Here is a 17,187-nt window from a genome sequence, read left to right as displayed (position 1 = left end):
GATGAACACCGCAATCAATATGAATTACACGAACATTTGATCTAAAAGCTAAAACTCGAACATGGACAAGATTACGAATATGGATGACGGGGATTAGGTCGAAATTGGGAGAAGGAAGAAGAAGAAAAAGGAGTTCAAAGAACAGGTGACTGAGATTTAGTAATTTTGGGTATTAATTTGTAAATTATTATCAAGATTAATGGAGGATTGATATGCAATAATTTAAAATCTCATATAAAAAATGGTTGACAGTAAACTTGCTTCAACTCTAAAACTGATATGGTTTAGGACTTAATTTCATTGACCAATTAAAATGACTTCACCAAAGAAGTAATTTGTGTGACTTCACGTTAGAAGTTCCTTTGATTGTATACTACTCTTGGATTTTATCCTTTTTGTACATTCAATTTGTCATCTCCTTTCCCTGCTCCCTTAACTACCTATTAATTCAAACCCATTACGAAAAGATTTTTTCTTTCTCGTATATTTCTAATCAGTACTTGATTATCAAACCCTTATTTTTATGATAGTTTCTTTTTACATCTACTCCAAGTTGTTGATTCCCAAAACATTGTCATTAAACTTCCAGACTATTCATTACTACATAATTGATTTTTAATAGCATATATTTAATAGCGCTTATTTATCAATTCTATTACATATATTATCCCAAGACTTATAATATCACTTGTAATCATCCAAAAACTTATAATATCACTTGTAATTATCCCAAGACTTATAATATCACTTTGTGGAGAGCGCTATTATAAGTTGTTATTGGTTTATAAAAATTAGGCCTATAATAGAGGTTTATTAAAAATGCTATTATAGGCTGAAAAAATTATCAAAAAACAAAGCGACCTTGACCCTATGATAGCGCTTTATAAAAAAAATGCTATAATAGATAAAAAAAAATACAAATTTGGCATGCCAACTATGTAAAAGAAATTTTTCCGTTGGATCTATAATAGCTCTCCAGCATAAGTGCTATCATAGATTTTGATCAAGAAAATATTAAATAATATATATTTGACTATAAAGCAGAATCGAACTCATGTCCTTCAGCTACCTAAAAACTTACTTCGCCGCTGTTTAGCGAATGAAGTATAAATACAGGAACATTTTTATATATTATAATTAAAGAAAAGATTTATTCCAGCCTCAAATATACGTGTGTTTTCCATACTTTTCGATGAAACTCTCAGACTTTTCAATAAAATCACATTCCCGCTTACAACAAATTCATCTAATCTTATAGAAATTTCAAATTTTTTTCTTTTAATTTAAAGTTCACTCTCTTCAAAACCTGAATTTGTTCAGTAGAACCCGTAAATTCCATTAATTTATTGTGTTATCTCTAACCCTAAATTTGCATCCATTTGCGTTTTCTCGAACCCTAAAACAACTTTGATTTGTTGTGTGATTTTCTCCTAATTCTTCTTCAAACAACGACGACGCAAATACTCATGTAATAGTACCTCGTAGCTCCATTTGAATCGAAATCACCATTTCAAAGGAAAGCACAGGTATATCTTCAAAGCTTAAGCATGCTAGAATTGATAGTTTTTGTTCTTGTAACTGATATGAATGTTACATGTTCGATTAAATGGCTCATAGAAATAAGTTGTTAATTATTCAAAATGACTGTGATTTTGTTTCATTGTCGTAGCTTGAGAAAGAGAGTTTGTGGTTGCTAGCAGTGGAGTTGTATGTAGTGAAACCTTGGTTAGTGTCATTGACGAGTTTATCGTAGCTTTTGAATTCTCCGGTGCTGGAAGTTGAACCTGAACCTTAGCCGGTGATGTTTGTGTTAGCTACATTATTGTTTTCTACATAACTGTTGAATTTTCCACTAGGGTGAGTTAAGGTTGTGCTGTATTTTTGAAAGAGTCGTTGCTAAGAATATGTCGTTGAATGTTCGTGGTTTAACACAAAAATCAGAAGTGTACATAAGGAAATCGTTTGAGATCATAGCATTTGTGCCATTGCATGTTTGTGTTTGAGAAGTACCATACTAAAATAAAAGAAGTATTGTTTGTAAAAAAGTACAATTTGAATAGTTTATTAAGATGTGTTTCCCTTGTTTTACTCTTTCAGGTGGTAATGGTGAGAATTAGAGAAAGAATATAAACTATGCAGGAAGATAAAAAGAATATAGATTACCAAAGATAGTGTTCACTGGGTTGGCTGGGTTTGAAGCAACTTGATTTTTAGCAGCATCACCAACCAACCTTTGAAAATCAGTAAAAGCCACAAAAGAAGGTGTAATTTTGTTTCCTTGATCATTGTGAATGATCCCTGCGTGATTGTTTTGCCGCTGCCAAACTTCTACACATGAATAGGTTATTCCAAGATCAATTCCAATGGCAGGACCTTGGTATTTTTTGGCCATTGTTTTTCAAAGTGATTGAAGAATGTTTAGGAAAAATCTCTGAATATAAACTCTAAACAAAGATAGATAGCATAGAATTGTTTGATATCTCAGATTGGTTGTTTTTATGTAAGTGGAGAAGTTAATGTGGGATCAATAATATTAGAGTTGTACTCTGCATATGTGCGTCTTGATTCCATGAAAATAATTTATTATCTTCCTATATGAATGAATGACTTTTCATTATCTTATTAAATTTACAGGTTTGTCTACAAGAATGTTAATTTTGAGACTTCTCAATATTCTTCTCAATTACTCATAGTATCATAAGGTCTCTTAATGTCCCTCAGATGCTATTAATGTTGCAAATAGATGCAAGGTATAAGTTCTATGGTAACGATGCTAATATTTGTTAAGAAGTTTTTAATTTTGATGGAAGAATCTCTGGAGGCTATAACATAAGTATTCTTATTTAGATCTATTCATTGCTATTTGTTTCATAACCACTTGAATTATTGTAATGAGTTGACTTGAGTTTATGCAAAGAATTGAGTTTATGCAAAGAATTGAGTTTATGCATGGTTGTTGTTAAAAAGCTCTTATGATTTTAAATTCATTCAATGTTATAAGTGGTTGCTAGAATATCAATCTTGTAAATTTTCATTTACAAGCAGGCCCACTGCAGCAGCGACGACAATTGCGGCTCAGAAGCAGAAGGTGATGCTCTAGATAGTGGAAGGTGATATTGCCAACTTCATCTTATATTTCATTAGGAGTACTTTGGTGGAGTAAGGCCTTTTCTTATTTAGTTATATATATATCTACACATATTTGTTAACCACTTAAATATTTGTATTGTAATGTGTTTTAAACTTGATTGAAGCTCTTGATTTGATTCCTAGAAAAGGGAATGCTTGAAGAGGTTAAAACATATGAATATGTTGTGATTTTGGCACCATTCTTCCTCATAAAAGTGTTTGTGTCATATCTTTCGAACTGTAACTCTGTTTTGAGACGAAATTCCCTTCAAGTTGGGCACCGATTTTGTACGATTTGGAATAGTAATAAGGTCGGAGTTCGCGTTCGAAGTTGGAACTCTGATGCTGGAAAACGCAGGAAATTCTGCATACGAGTTTAGTGCTTTGGGACTGTTTTGAAGCTCAATAAATGTCAAGGTGAGTTCCTTTAACTTAGAATCCACCATGGGTCGTCCTTAACCTTTAAAATATTAAATTCATAGCTAGAACTGATTTGAGTAACTGCATCTATGATTATGTAATTTTGTTCTGATTTTAAGAAAAATAGGAATTGTAACATTATCATTATGCATGTGGCTTGGACTTCATAGTCAAATTAGAAAGATTATAATTGGTTATGCATGTTAACATTATCAAATGGTATCCTAAACAGGTGGTCTCCGATTTCCGATTAATTGAAGAATAATGTGTTTCTAGCTTCCCTAAATATGGTCATGCTTGGCGGAAGAAAGGAGATGGAAAGTTGTAGGAGAAACCTATTTTTAATTATACATCTGTCAATAACTCTTTTTACACTTGAAATGGCTATATCTATGACGTTTGGCCAACATTTGTTTTGCAATGGTATTCCACATATTGATTTTTTATATTTTACTTTGAACAATCATAAAACTCTGCATGACTAGGTTGGAAATGTTGAATCCATAATATGTTACTACATATATGGAGAGCAGAACCCAACTTTCCAGAAGCAGAGCTTTTGGATGTTATATGTGTGAGTAGTTTTTTTATGTTAAATAGTTGTTTATCCCTCGTACTATCATGTTAATTAGTGAATGTTACATATCCTTTAAAATGAACATAGCATTTTAAAAGTAACTTAATATTAAATGAGTTGCTAAGATTAAAGAGTTTTGAAATGAATTTAACCTTAAACCTACACAATTTAATCATTTATATGTTACTGTAGCAGTTTTTGTCCATAATCACGTATGTTGTTGTTTCATGGCTAGGAATTTATTCTTGCATGGCAGTTGTTTTATCATATTATATTATTCACCTTGTTTTTAGAAACATTAGGATACTTCCGACCAACCATGTATTCCAGATCACTATTTGCACTCACATGTTGTAGGAAAGGCTCAGTATTGGACCTGGCATACAATTGTCGCCGTGTTCCTCTTTCTCATTTAGTCCAAGTCCTATGTCATATAATACTCGGAATTCAGGTTCAGCATACATTGTTGATGATTCCTAGCCTTGTGCTGGTTAGAGGAGCAGTTAAGTTTAAATGATGACAACTTTGAAGAAATTCCATCCTTCTACAATGAGAATGAAGTTACGCATGATTAAAAACAATAGAACCATCAAGGAGGATTCTGCATTTCTCTCTGTAAAGTACGGTCAGGGGCTATTATATAATACAAATTGATTAACAGTGTCTTAGTTTAATTATTTTTATGTTATTTTAAACAAGATTATATTATTGTCATAACATGAAATTCATATTATGTGAATTGCATTTAGTTTTTGAATCAATACAAATTGATTAAATGCATTTTTCAGAAGAATTAACAAGTTTTTTTAGCCATAATATTGAGTTGCAAAAGTTCTCTTTCATGTTTGCAAATAGGAAAAAAGATAAAATACCTTTAATAGCGCTTCTCATTAAAAGCTCTATTAAATCAACGGACTACAGTAGCACATTTTCAAAAAAATTCTATTAAATAATGGATCTATATCTACACTATGATAGCACTTTTAAGAAAGCGCTAATAAAGAATATACATTTAATAGCCCTTAAAAGTGCTATTATAAGTACTTAACCTATAATAGCGGGAGCTTTAATAGCGTTTTAAAGCGCTATTAAATGCTTAAAAAATTAGTTTTGTGATTAATTTCATTGAATTTTTCTAGGTTTCTTCTTCCCATTGTTTTCATATGTTTTCCTAAATCTTTATCAGTTACAACGGCAATAATGCAATTAGTGACTCTTCATCACCACTAGTATAGCACTTTTATTTTATCATATTATGCTCTTTTGTATTCTTTTTTTTTTCCTACAATGCTATGTAATTAAAAAAGAAGACCAGAATATAAGAGGAAAATGATGAAAAATAAAACAAATGATAAAAATGAAAAAAAAAATCATTGGCAATAAAACTGAACACTCCTCTTTTTTTTTTTGCATTTACATGTGTGACATTGAAATTAAGGATTTCTTGAGTCATCTTTTTCTTGATGAGAATTGAAGAAAAAGTAAACAAGAAATAAAAAAACTACTAGGCAAAATCTATGTTAAGATACTCCATATTGCTGTTCATTCTTTTTCTACTTTGTCATGCCACAGTTGCAGCAATGTAAAAAACTAACAAGGACGACCAACACGGCATCCTAGAATTCCAGAATACCTTGTAAGTCTTCCAACATAACTTCCTGGTTTAGCTGTGATCATGTCTTTCCTTGAAAATGGTCTGTTCTTTAGTTCTGGTCCGGAGTTTACAAAGAATGCTCCGTTCAAAAACTCATCGTTGATGGATCTCCACTGCCAGCTTGTCCATACTTTTTCCTCTGTGTATTCTCTCTTTGTGACCTCTTTAGCATTGATTTGGTCCTTGCCTACGAATTTGTTTTCAGGGCCAATAAACCGGTTACCTTCACTAATAATGGTAGGGTTCATGCTACCACCAATGGCGTACATTTCCCAATGAGTGTAGGCATTGTTAACACAATGGACAAAACCAAATCTTGCTCTTGGCATTCTTTGGACTAATCTCTTTCCAAAGTGGTTGAATGCCAATGTGATTTGCATTATTTTGTCATCGGAATACGAGTCACTAGCGCCGAAAAGCATCACCTCGTTGTGGTCGGTGAAATGGCCGTTAGAGATGGTAATAGCAGTTGAACCCATGATCGCGTCGATCAAACCATCACTACAATTTCTCATGGAAACATGATCGATCCAAATATTACTAGAACCGAAGATAGAAATACCATCCCCATCACTCCTAGTCCTTATACCATAATGACTCTCAGAATCTATAATCATGCCACCTTCACGGACTTGAATGTTGTAAATCTTGATTCCATGGATGATAACATTCTTAATAAACTGAATGGTGAATCCAGCTCCATTGGCAATGTAAACATCAACTCCTCTACCATCAATTGTCTTATTGCTTGTCATAATAAGCTCTTGTTGGAGTGTGATCAACATGCTGCGAGCGAATGTGATCCAAAGGGGACCGTTACGTGTGACTGCATGACGGAGAGTGCCGACTTTTGGGTTCAACAATTCGTTGTCGGAAGGATCGGTGACAACATAGATTGGACCGCCTTTACCTCCGCGGGTGTTTCTGCCAAATCCTTGGACACAGTCTGCAAGCTTCTGGCGGTTGTTAGCCCAATTAGGGTCGCACCTCCAACATCTGTCAATCGGGTTTGTGGCCAAACATTCGCCTCCTTTTCCTCCACCCAAGTTCCTTCTTGTGCTCTTTCCAGCTATGATTCTGTTTGTCAAAAATATCAAAAACATTTAGTTGTTTCTTTTACGTAGAATTTATTGCATGGATTATAAAAAAAGTAATTTATTGTATCGTATGAAATGATATGGTATGGTATAATTAGGGAAATACTCACTCGGAAATAGAAGCAGTAAAATTGCCGGAGACAGCATAAGGATCAGGAAAATAAGCTGCATGATTATCTTGTTTTGCAACTTTAGCCCTTTCCTGCCAATATGAATCAAACTCAGGTCGTTGTTCTTTCCAATAGTCATTACTCTCTAATATATTGGCATTCAATGTAGGAGTCATGATTGCCAAACAAACTATAAAAAGGAAAATGTTTAGTGATCTCGCCATTTTATTTTTTTATCCGTTTTTTTTTAATTACGTTGACCTAAAAATGGGTTAATTCAACAAATATTGAAGTTAACCCAAGGTCAACCTAATTAAAAAGAAAGAACAAATGGTATTGGGGACACTTGAAAATGATGAGTAAATGAATTTGGCCCCCAACAATGATTTCAATGTTGGATAGGCATATTTATACACCAAAACCAAAAGCCAAAAGCCAAATTTGGGTTATGTTAGAAAAACATGAGGCTAGAAAAACGGGTTACTCATCTTTAACGGTGACCATTTTTAAGGTCAAAACTTATAATGGGTTTTCCTTCACTCATTTGCATATACTATTTATAGGAAATACTTGAAGTTATAATTTGTAATTTCAATGTCATAGCTATCTAAAAAAGGGTGTTATTTGTTAGCCTCTAAATCTAGAAGAAGAAAAATGTGTTCATTGTCATTGCCTAATTGTGCATGTAAATAAAAATGGCTGTTCCACATGGTGCATGTAATGTAATGCATGGCTACATGATAAAATTTAATTGCTTACTTTTTTTTATATAAGAATTATGAGGAGCACAAGGCATACTCTTACTATACTTACTCTCACTAAAACTTGCTTTTAATGTTAGTTAAAAACTAATGAGAAAGTTTAACACACACACAAAAAAAACTAATGTAAAAGAAAATAGAATATCTTTTGCGTGCAATGGTAGAAACTAGTTATTTGATTTGGAGACAAATAAAACATTGTATTTTTAAGGCTTAATTCAAATGCATAACTTTTTTTTTCCTATCAAATGCATAGCTTTGATTAAAGTAAAAAAAGAGTCTTGTTGTTAAATACATGTGCTCTTAGGTGTTGCATAAATGAGTTGATCTAATGAGTTATTTAAAATTTTACATTGAATTTTCACATTTATATGAGATTTTTTCATTGAAAAAGTCTTTCTATTCTTATATTGATATTGTTGGAAATGGAAGTATAGAGTTATGTATCTCATATTAGGCAACAATAGGTTAATAAATAAATAAATAAAAATTAAAAGACCTGTGTATTCATTGCATAAGGTTTTTTTATGCAATTAATAAGTTTCTTTTTAACCCTAAACAGTGCCTCTTAATTCTTCAGTCATAACTGTTAGATTTTTTTTAACCGCAATAAATAATATTAAACAATGTCTCTCTCTAAAAGTTACTACCATTTTTTTCCATCAGCTGATTAATCAACCAACAAATTCCACATCCACTTTACCAAAATTTGACAATTGCTTAGATCAAAATCAGTTAATGTCAGGTTTTTTTTTAATAAGCAATGATTTCTCTCAAAATAAATTGAGTATAAGGAGTACTCAATCCTCTTCCAAGGAAAGAAAACCAACTACCTCCTAAAACAATTTAAACTCTACTCTATTTCATAAATGTTGGTAATTGATTAAAGGTATATGTAGACTGATTATCTCTTAGTGGTTGACTTATAAATATCAAAAATTAGTTTATATTAATACATTAATACTTGAATATAAATAAACACCAATAATTAAATTCTAGACCAACAATTTATATTTACTTAACAACTATTATTAATTTCTATAGGGAGTTAATTCAGTTTTTAGTATATGGTTGTTAGTGACACCTAGAAAGTGTTGCAAATATAACTTGCAACACAAATAAAGTGTCACAGTTTTTCTATTTTTATTAGTTAAGTTAGTAATTTTTTTCTAACCATTTAAATATTTCTTCCATTGTATGTAAATTCCAATTCCATTTTAATAATATCTCTCTCTTTCAATCACTCTTAATCCTCTCACTTTCCTCAATTTGCAAGTAATTTAAAACAAAAGTTACTCAAAAAATTGGTATCTAGAACATCAATTCGATCTTCAATGTACATCCATGATAAATAGGGAGCACAATCTCCAATTAGTTTATAATCAATCTATCAATTTTTAAGGGAGAAAACTATAATAGATTGTGATATTCAGATTTCAAGATGTTTTTGAAATCATGAATTTTGCTTTCGTGGCATTAGGAGAAAATGTTACTGGCAAAGAGCTACTCATTGTGAAATGAGCAAAAAAGATGGGAAAAACTTGCTCTTGTTCCATTAGTGTGTGGATTCAAATGTCTTTGAGAAGATCATTTAGTAAGAAACAACACAACATATGTGGGATACTCTCAAGAAGTTGTATGGTGGAGATGAGAAATTGAAGAAAGTAAAGTTGCAATCTTTAAGGAAATAATATAATAATGTAGATAAATGATGGTGAAACAATTATTGAGTTTTTCTCAAAGTTGGTAATTTTGACAAACCAAACGAAGTCGTGTTTGTTAGACGTGAGACTCCAAACACAAGAGGGGTGCATTGTGTTGGATTGAAAAATCCATTTTCAAAACAATTTTTTTACAAAAACTAAGTTTAAAAATATTTTGTAAAACAAATAGAGTAAAACCAGAAGAAATTGAAAAACAAAAATACAGTGGAAATAAATGACTGAAAAGTAAAGAGTTAAGAGATAAGAGAAAATACCAGAATTATAGAGGCATGGTCTTAATGAAGTGACCTACACCTTTCCCAAAGAAATCCTCCTTAAGAGTTTCCATTATCTTAAGAGTTTTTAATAGGATATGTTCACGAACTTCCTTTTATAAGGATTGAAATTTTTCAATGGCTAACTTCTCAACCAAGACTGAAGTTTTAAGTACGGAGACCTACTCAGCCAACCACTACTACTACGTAAAATTCATTTTACCACGATTGAAAAAGGAATGCCATCACGCTTGACCAACCTTGGTCAGGTAAGGTGTGAATGTAAGTGTGTAGTTTACAACCACGGTCTATTGTCTGTTTTAGTAAACTAGAAAAATTTCTACTTATAACCACGATTGTATTAAATAACCGCTCTGAAATTATTTATAGGTCATAGGTTCGATACTCGTCAATGTCATTTTTGGAGTTTATTATTCTGGATAGCGCTCTACCTATAACAACTGTTGTATTAAACAACTATTGTGAAATTATTTGTTTTTTTAATATATATTTTCTAATTTTATAGAATTCCCAATTTTTTAACCTGAATTTTTATGAATCGTATTATACCAGAAACAACAACACACCGATTTGTGAATCGTATCAGACCAAAATTTATATGGCATCAAAGACAAAATTGCATTAAGAATAAAAAATTATATATTAAATCAAAACCAAAATGGCATAAAACAACCTGTAGTTTACACATTATTACATCAAATAATAATATATTGGTGTCTTTGTGTCTTGCCTCTTGGTGTCTTGTCTCTTGGTGTCTTGATTTTAAACACCTATAATTTTAAATAATAATATTTATTAGTAAATAATCTTAGAAATAATAACTTACAATAAATTATGAGTAAAGATTAAAAAAACACTTACTTGTTAATTTTCTCATATGTCTTCTTGATGATCGTTACGAATAACATGCACATCATTTCTATCAACTTCTTCATATGAGGTGTGCACTTGTGTTGCGTAAGAAGGAGTGAAAGGAATATCAAATTATTTATCACTATGAGGAATGTATTTTCTTTGGAGAATAATTGACAATCTCCTCGATACGTCTGAAGGCTATGTAACATAAAAAACTTGTTTTGCTTGAGTAGTCATGATGAATGGTTTGATCATATAAGGTTCCTTACAAGGTGAATTTGTGTGAATCTTAACTCATCAATGTGTACATCATTGTTATTGGGAACCACTTACGTTTAAATAAAGACACTTTGAAAAATAACATTATCAATCTCTGGAATCTCCTCAATGACACCTTATAACACTTTAGTTGCGAATGTATGATTCTTATCTTTCGAACTAGAAAAATACATGGACTCGGTCTAACCATAACCCCGTTATTTTGCATTGTACGATAATAGTCTTTTGCTTTTGTATAAAAGGAAAAATTAGAAATGTTGTATGCAGTCCGAGTTATCACATTAAATTTTGGCATGTACGACAGCCATTTAATTCTCTTGGATGCACTATCATCATTAGAAATCCTATATGAATTTCTTATCATGCTCTGTCAACAAACACTTATCACTCATTCGTTGATATTTTTTCTTCATAACTCTTTTGCGAGTAGAACGTTGAACTTCATCAAGATTATTCAATATATAGAAATGTGCTTCAAGAACTACATCCTGAGTTATTAACTTAACATTTAAACCTTGAGTATCTCTACCTCCATATATGTCAGCATGACGAGACTTTGGAATTCCTATACACTTTGTTTCCGACAAATAGTTTGAACAAAATTCAATAGCTTATTTTGTGATGTACCTTTCAACGGTCAAATTTTTCAGTCGGTGATAATTTTTCATATATCCTTTAAATGTCTTCATGTATCACTCTATTGGATACATCCATCTTAAATAAACTAGACCATAAAATCTGATTTCTCTGACTAGATGAACAAGTAAGTGAACCATAATGTCAAAAAATGATGGAGGAAAATACATCTCCAATTAACACAAATATTATTGCAACATCATATTCTAATTCATCTAATGTTTTGAAATCAAGAATTTTTTTTACATATAGAATTGAAGAATAAACACAATCTGGTTATTGTTACTCTTACATTTTTTGGAAGGATGCCACATATAGCCACTAGTAGAAGTTGTTGCATCAAGATATGACAATCATGATATTTTAAGTCATTTAACTTGAGATCTTTCATTGGTACAAGTTTCTTGATGTTTGATGAGTAACCTTGTGGAACGTTGATACCATGCAAAAACTCTCAAAAACTTTTCTTTTCCTTTTTAGATAGAGTGTAACATGCCAGAAGCAAATAAGTTCTTTTTCCTCTATCTTCTGGATCCAATTGTTGTCGTATATCCATCTCCACCATATATAAACGGGAATTCTTACTATCTTTAGTCTTTCCCAGAATTTTTATAAGTGTTCCTATCAAACTATCACACACATTTTTCTCCATATGCATTACATCAAGACAATGTCTTACATCGAGGCTGGACCAATATGGAAGATCAAAGAACACCGAACTCTTTTTCCAAATATTTCTCCCAATGAGGCCTTTTATATTATTTCCAAAGACAATAGTAAGGTGTTCTTTTCATTGATAAACTTCATCGTCAGTTAAAGGTTTATGATCGATTTCAAACTTCTGCTCTCTGTTAAAAGCCTTTTGCAATCTACGATGAGGATGTTGGGTTTTAGAAATTTCTGATTCCCAAGGTAAACGATATTTTTCCAAAATCAAGTTGGTGAAAACAGGTATTAGATTCACATATAGGACATGCTTTATGTCATTTGACACTCTATCCAGCCAAATTACCATATGCAGGAAAGTCATTGATTGTGCAAATTAACATACATCTTAAACTTTTCACCAAAATATGCATCATCAACGTCAATGCCTTCCTCCCAAAATAGTCTTAAATCCTCAACTAATGGACTTAGATAAACATCTATGTCATTTCCATTCTGTTTTGGTCAAGAAATCATCATACTTAACATCATATACTTGCGCTCCATACATAACCAATGAGATATGTTGTACATCATGAGAAGAACAGGACACGAAGAATGGTTAGTACTCCGATTACCAAAGGGGTTCATTTCATATGTAGCAAACCCAAGCCTAAGTTTTCTTGGATCAAGGCCAAAATCTGGAAACAACGAATCAATTTTCTTCCATTACAAAGAATCGACTACATGGTGAATGTTTCCATCATATTTTATTTTACTTGCATGCCCTCTAATATTCTTTGCATCATCCTCCTTAGAAAAAAGTCTCTTGAACCTTGAATTTATTGGCAATTAACATTACACTTTAGCATGAGGACGATTCTTGCCAACATTGTCTTTGTCATCACCATTGTTGTCCTTCAACTTGTAGCATAACTCACCATATTCCGGACATTGATCCAAATTTTCATACTCTTTCCTATATAATATGCAATCATTATGTGTGCATGTATTTTTTGATATACTCCAAACCCATTGGACATAATATCTTCTTGTCCTCATAACAACGATCCGACAAATTGTTATCTTCTGATAGCATTTGTTTCAACAAATCAAGCAATTTCGTGAAACTTTTATCTGACCACCCATTTTTGGTATTCAAATTTAAAAAAATTAACAATACTGACAATCATGTAAAACTTGTGCACTCCTTATATAAAGGTGCATTCTTATCACTAAATAAATTATCATAAATATGGGTTTTCATAAAAGATGATTCTCCAATATCACTGATCATATCTTCTAGTCGATCATCCATATCTTCATCAGCTTCATGAATTTGTGACATCGCATTTCAATTTTTATCCACTTCTCCATGCCACACGTGTGTTGTATAATTTTAACATATTCCATCATAATATAGGTGATGTAATATTTCTTCCTTTGAACTTTTTTTATATTCCCGCAATTAATACAAGGACAATAAAAGAGACCATTATTGTCGGTAATATTTTGTTCCGCGAATTCAAGGAATTCAAGAACTCATTTCTCATATATCAGAGCTAATCTATCAGCTTTCATCCAACTATGAACCGTGATGGAAAGTCTTTCAATAAACAAATCAGACGCGTTAAAAATGAGATATTACTACGGTTGACAAAATGATATAGTAATATGGTGTTACCAAAGGTATATTTGAGCACAAATTAAACTCACAAACCATGAGATATATTTAAACATATGGCTAAGCTCATGAACCTGCTGAATATTTTAAGTATGGGGATCTCCCTAACCAAACAGAGGTTTTACTTGGTTTAACTCTACAACCAAATATGAGCTTTTAATGGTTTAGATCACAACCAAACAACACCTTCTTACAAGGAAAATATTACACAAGATATAATACTCTCTGGAATAATTTATAACTTTACCCCACACCAGAAACAATTATCCTCACAAAGCAAAAATTCACTTCAAGTCACTAAGGCAAAAATAAAGTGAGAAAAGAGAGATTTGTGGAAAAAGAGTGGATAGTGAAAAGAGGGATCAAACGACGCTTTCTATATGATTTGAAATGTTAAAAAATCCCTATATTTTTAGGACAAAACATGGTGTAAATTAAGAAACAATTCATGGGCTAATTAAGCCTCATAATTAATTATGGTAAAGGCATAATCGTTTGTGGCACCCCAAAATGGAAGGTTTTGATTCCAATCTATTTCCAATAATTTAAGGGACTTCTCTAAACAGTTTTATGTGTTACAAAGTGAAATAATCTACTACTCCAAAGGCTCAATCGATTATCCTTTGTAAAACTTGCTTCTAATTCATTAGACAGATCCCTAACAAATTTGATAGGCTTTAAAAAATGGTGATTTTATAAAATTAAGAGATGATTTTCATTGTGTGTGTATGTGTACATGCATGTTGACGTGTGTGTGTGTGCTTGTGCGTGTGTGTGTGATTGATTTGCCTTAGTAAAGTCGAGAGTTCTCCTTATACATTTACAGACATTGATCACTTAAGACGGATTGATGAGCTTTCACATTTCCTCTCTTTCATAGCCCTAATCTTATGAGCTTTCACATTTCCTCTCTTTCACATCTCTTTCACTCAAGACTTTGACTTTGACACTTAACTAGAATCGCGTTTCAATGAAGATCTCAAATTAATTGGCTTAAAATCTAATGATTGACATGTCTTGATACAACAACTTCTATCGGTAGCTATTCGTGGCATTTTTAAAAAAAATGTAAGGGAAACTATAATTAGATTTTATTTATTCTTTAATTCTATTTATAATAAAATATATGATCCAAGAAATTTAGATGAGTTGGAACATGAAGCTGCAATTATCTTGTGTCAATTGGAGATGTATATTCCTCCATCATTTTGTGACATTGTGCTTCACTTAATTATTCATCTAATCAAGGAGATTAGAATTTGTGGCGTAGTTTATTTAAGGTGTATGTAACTAGTAGAGTGATGCATGAAGATCTTTAAAGGTTAAACAAAGGATCATCACCATATATAAGCTTCAAATGTTAAAATATACATCACAAAAGAAGCTATTGAGTTGTGTTCAAACTATTTTCCAGAAGAGACTCTATATGAATTCCTATGTCTCGACGTGATGGAAGATATGAATTTAAAGAAACTAAAGGTTTAAATATTAATTCAATGGCCCAGGATGTAGTTCTTCAAGCATATTTATATATATTGAATAACATTGATGAATTTCAACCTTACTTATCCGCTCACAAAAGATTTATCAAAGAAAAAGTCCCCCGGATGAGTGAAAAATGAATGTTGATATAGCATAATAAAAGTTTCATAAATTGGTTTAGTGAAAGACTTTCTAAAGATAGGAGTGACAATTAAATGGATTTCATATATGCCTAAGTTTAACGTAATAACTTGGAGTGCATACAACATTAGTAATTTTCCATGCTATACAAAATAAAATGATGATTGCGGTACTCTACAAAAAAATTGGGTTATGCCCGAGGTTGAATCCATGTTATATTTAAAGTGCTCTTATGTAAGTGCAATTGGATTGATGAGCTTTCACATTTCCTCTCTTTCGCATCTCTAAAGCCTTTAGTTCCTTGCTACGTTATCTTTGACTTTGACATTTAACTAGAACCTTGTTTTACCTTATTGTGTACAACCCATATGAGTATAAATACATACTCAATATAATCTCATTAGACACACAACATTATACACAAAATATCATTTCAATATGGTATCAAAAGTTAAGGGTTTTGCAATCCCTTGTTTTATGCCCTAACAACCTTTCCGTACCGCCAGCCATCGTCGTTGCCACTAATTCCTTATAATTTCTAACACACCACTTATGCATACAGAACCGTCTTCTCAGGTTCAGCCTGTCCCTAGAAAATCACTTTCAACCACCGTCTTAATATTTTGCCTTTGTAGTGATAATGAGGAAAGTTCCTCGAATATTGATCTCAAGGACTGCATATCAATAATGAGTTCTAATTTTCGTTCAATCAAATAAAAACTAAAGTTGGGATTTGTTATGCAAATTTATATAAAATAATTACGAATAAAATAAATATATGATTTAAATGGCTTTGACAGATATTAGTAATATGCTAGGGAAGGTGTGTGATTTATTCATGTAACATCTCTGAATAAATATTGCAACAATATATTTCAAATAATTAATACCAATTCATACGGTTGTTTTCTCCTAATGTCTTAGTGAGAAAATATTTAATCATTCATCCCTAATCTCTATGTCCATAGAAATTTACCGATGAAATTAAGCCTTATAATATCAAGAATAATATGGTTTCTATCAGATATCCCTAATCCTAGGTGATATCTACTATAGAGTTTTCTCACGAAAGAATTACCAACCGCGGTCCAACCTAATTGATAATCATATATCAATCCCTATTATTCTAAAAGAGAAAGCATTAAGAACATCAAGATAATAAATTAATTATGAAAAACAACATTGTTATTGTAAATATAAAATCACAGTTATTAAAGATTTAAATCAGGGACACGCCCCTAGCATTAGGGGTTTAGCTACTCATAATATTCAAAGAAATTGAAATATAAAGTGTATACATTACAAGTACTTAGATGAAATTTGATCTTCAATTGCTTATGTTCATGAAAAACTCCTCTCTCCCAAGCCCTTGTTTTCTCCAATTCAAAATCGTGTAATTTTTCTCTTGTCAAAAAGTTCTCAATTCTTGTCTAAAAAACTCCCTTAAATAGAAAAATTGCGTCTTTTGTCTTTCTCTCTCTTCAAACATATCCAAAATAGACAATAAAATCATGTTTTGAATGGACCAAAACACCCAGAGTTCTCAAATTTCACCAAAAAAGGAAATATTTGGTCTCAGCATGCATGCTCGCTACGGTTGCCCGTAGTGCACCCATTTTTCTTGTGGCTTTTAGCTTTTGGTCAAGGTCTCACTGTTACGGCCCGTAGCAGGTGCTACAGGTGGCCGTAGTGCACCCCTATTTCTTGTGGCCTTTAGC

The 17,187-nt window shown here is 31.9% G+C and overlaps 1 protein-coding gene and 1 long non-coding RNA gene across 9 annotated transcripts; one reads left to right on the top strand and one right to left on the bottom strand.

Moving 5' to 3' along the window:
* Positions 1-1,143: 1,143 nt before the first annotated feature.
* On the top strand, positions 1,144-4,903 carry LOC127075226 (uncharacterized). Of its 8 annotated transcripts, none has more exons than XR_007786266.1 (6): positions 1,144-1,526; positions 2,098-2,262; positions 2,635-2,750; positions 3,046-3,110; positions 3,274-3,546; positions 3,782-4,903. It is a non-coding gene; the product is annotated as an uncharacterized LOC127075226 (long non-coding RNA). The 8 variants fall into 8 exon arrangements; XR_007786271.1 differs by having other exon boundaries at positions 3,255-3,546; XR_007786268.1 differs by having other exon boundaries at positions 3,046-3,159; positions 4,484-4,903.
* A 556-nt stretch (positions 4,904-5,459) lies between these two features.
* LOC127075225 (pectate lyase) lies at positions 5,460-7,353 on the bottom strand. Its single transcript, XM_051016716.1, has 2 exons — positions 6,988-7,353; positions 5,460-6,857 (listed from the first exon to the last, which is right to left on the bottom strand). The coding sequence occupies exons 1-2, from the start codon at positions 7,209-7,211 to the stop codon at positions 5,717-5,719; spliced, it is 1,365 nt and encodes a 454-aa protein (XP_050872673.1). The 5' UTR covers positions 7,212-7,353; the 3' UTR covers positions 5,460-5,716.
* Positions 7,354-17,187: the final 9,834 nt, after the last annotated feature.

Source organism: Lathyrus oleraceus, chromosome 4 (genome assembly GCF_024323335.1).
Source record: "Lathyrus oleraceus cultivar Zhongwan6 chromosome 4, CAAS_Psat_ZW6_1.0, whole genome shotgun sequence".
Lineage (NCBI taxonomy): Eukaryota > Viridiplantae > Streptophyta > Magnoliopsida > Fabales > Fabaceae > Lathyrus > Lathyrus oleraceus.
Note: the sequence above shows the minus strand (reverse complement) of the source record. Positions and strands in the feature narration are given on the sequence as shown.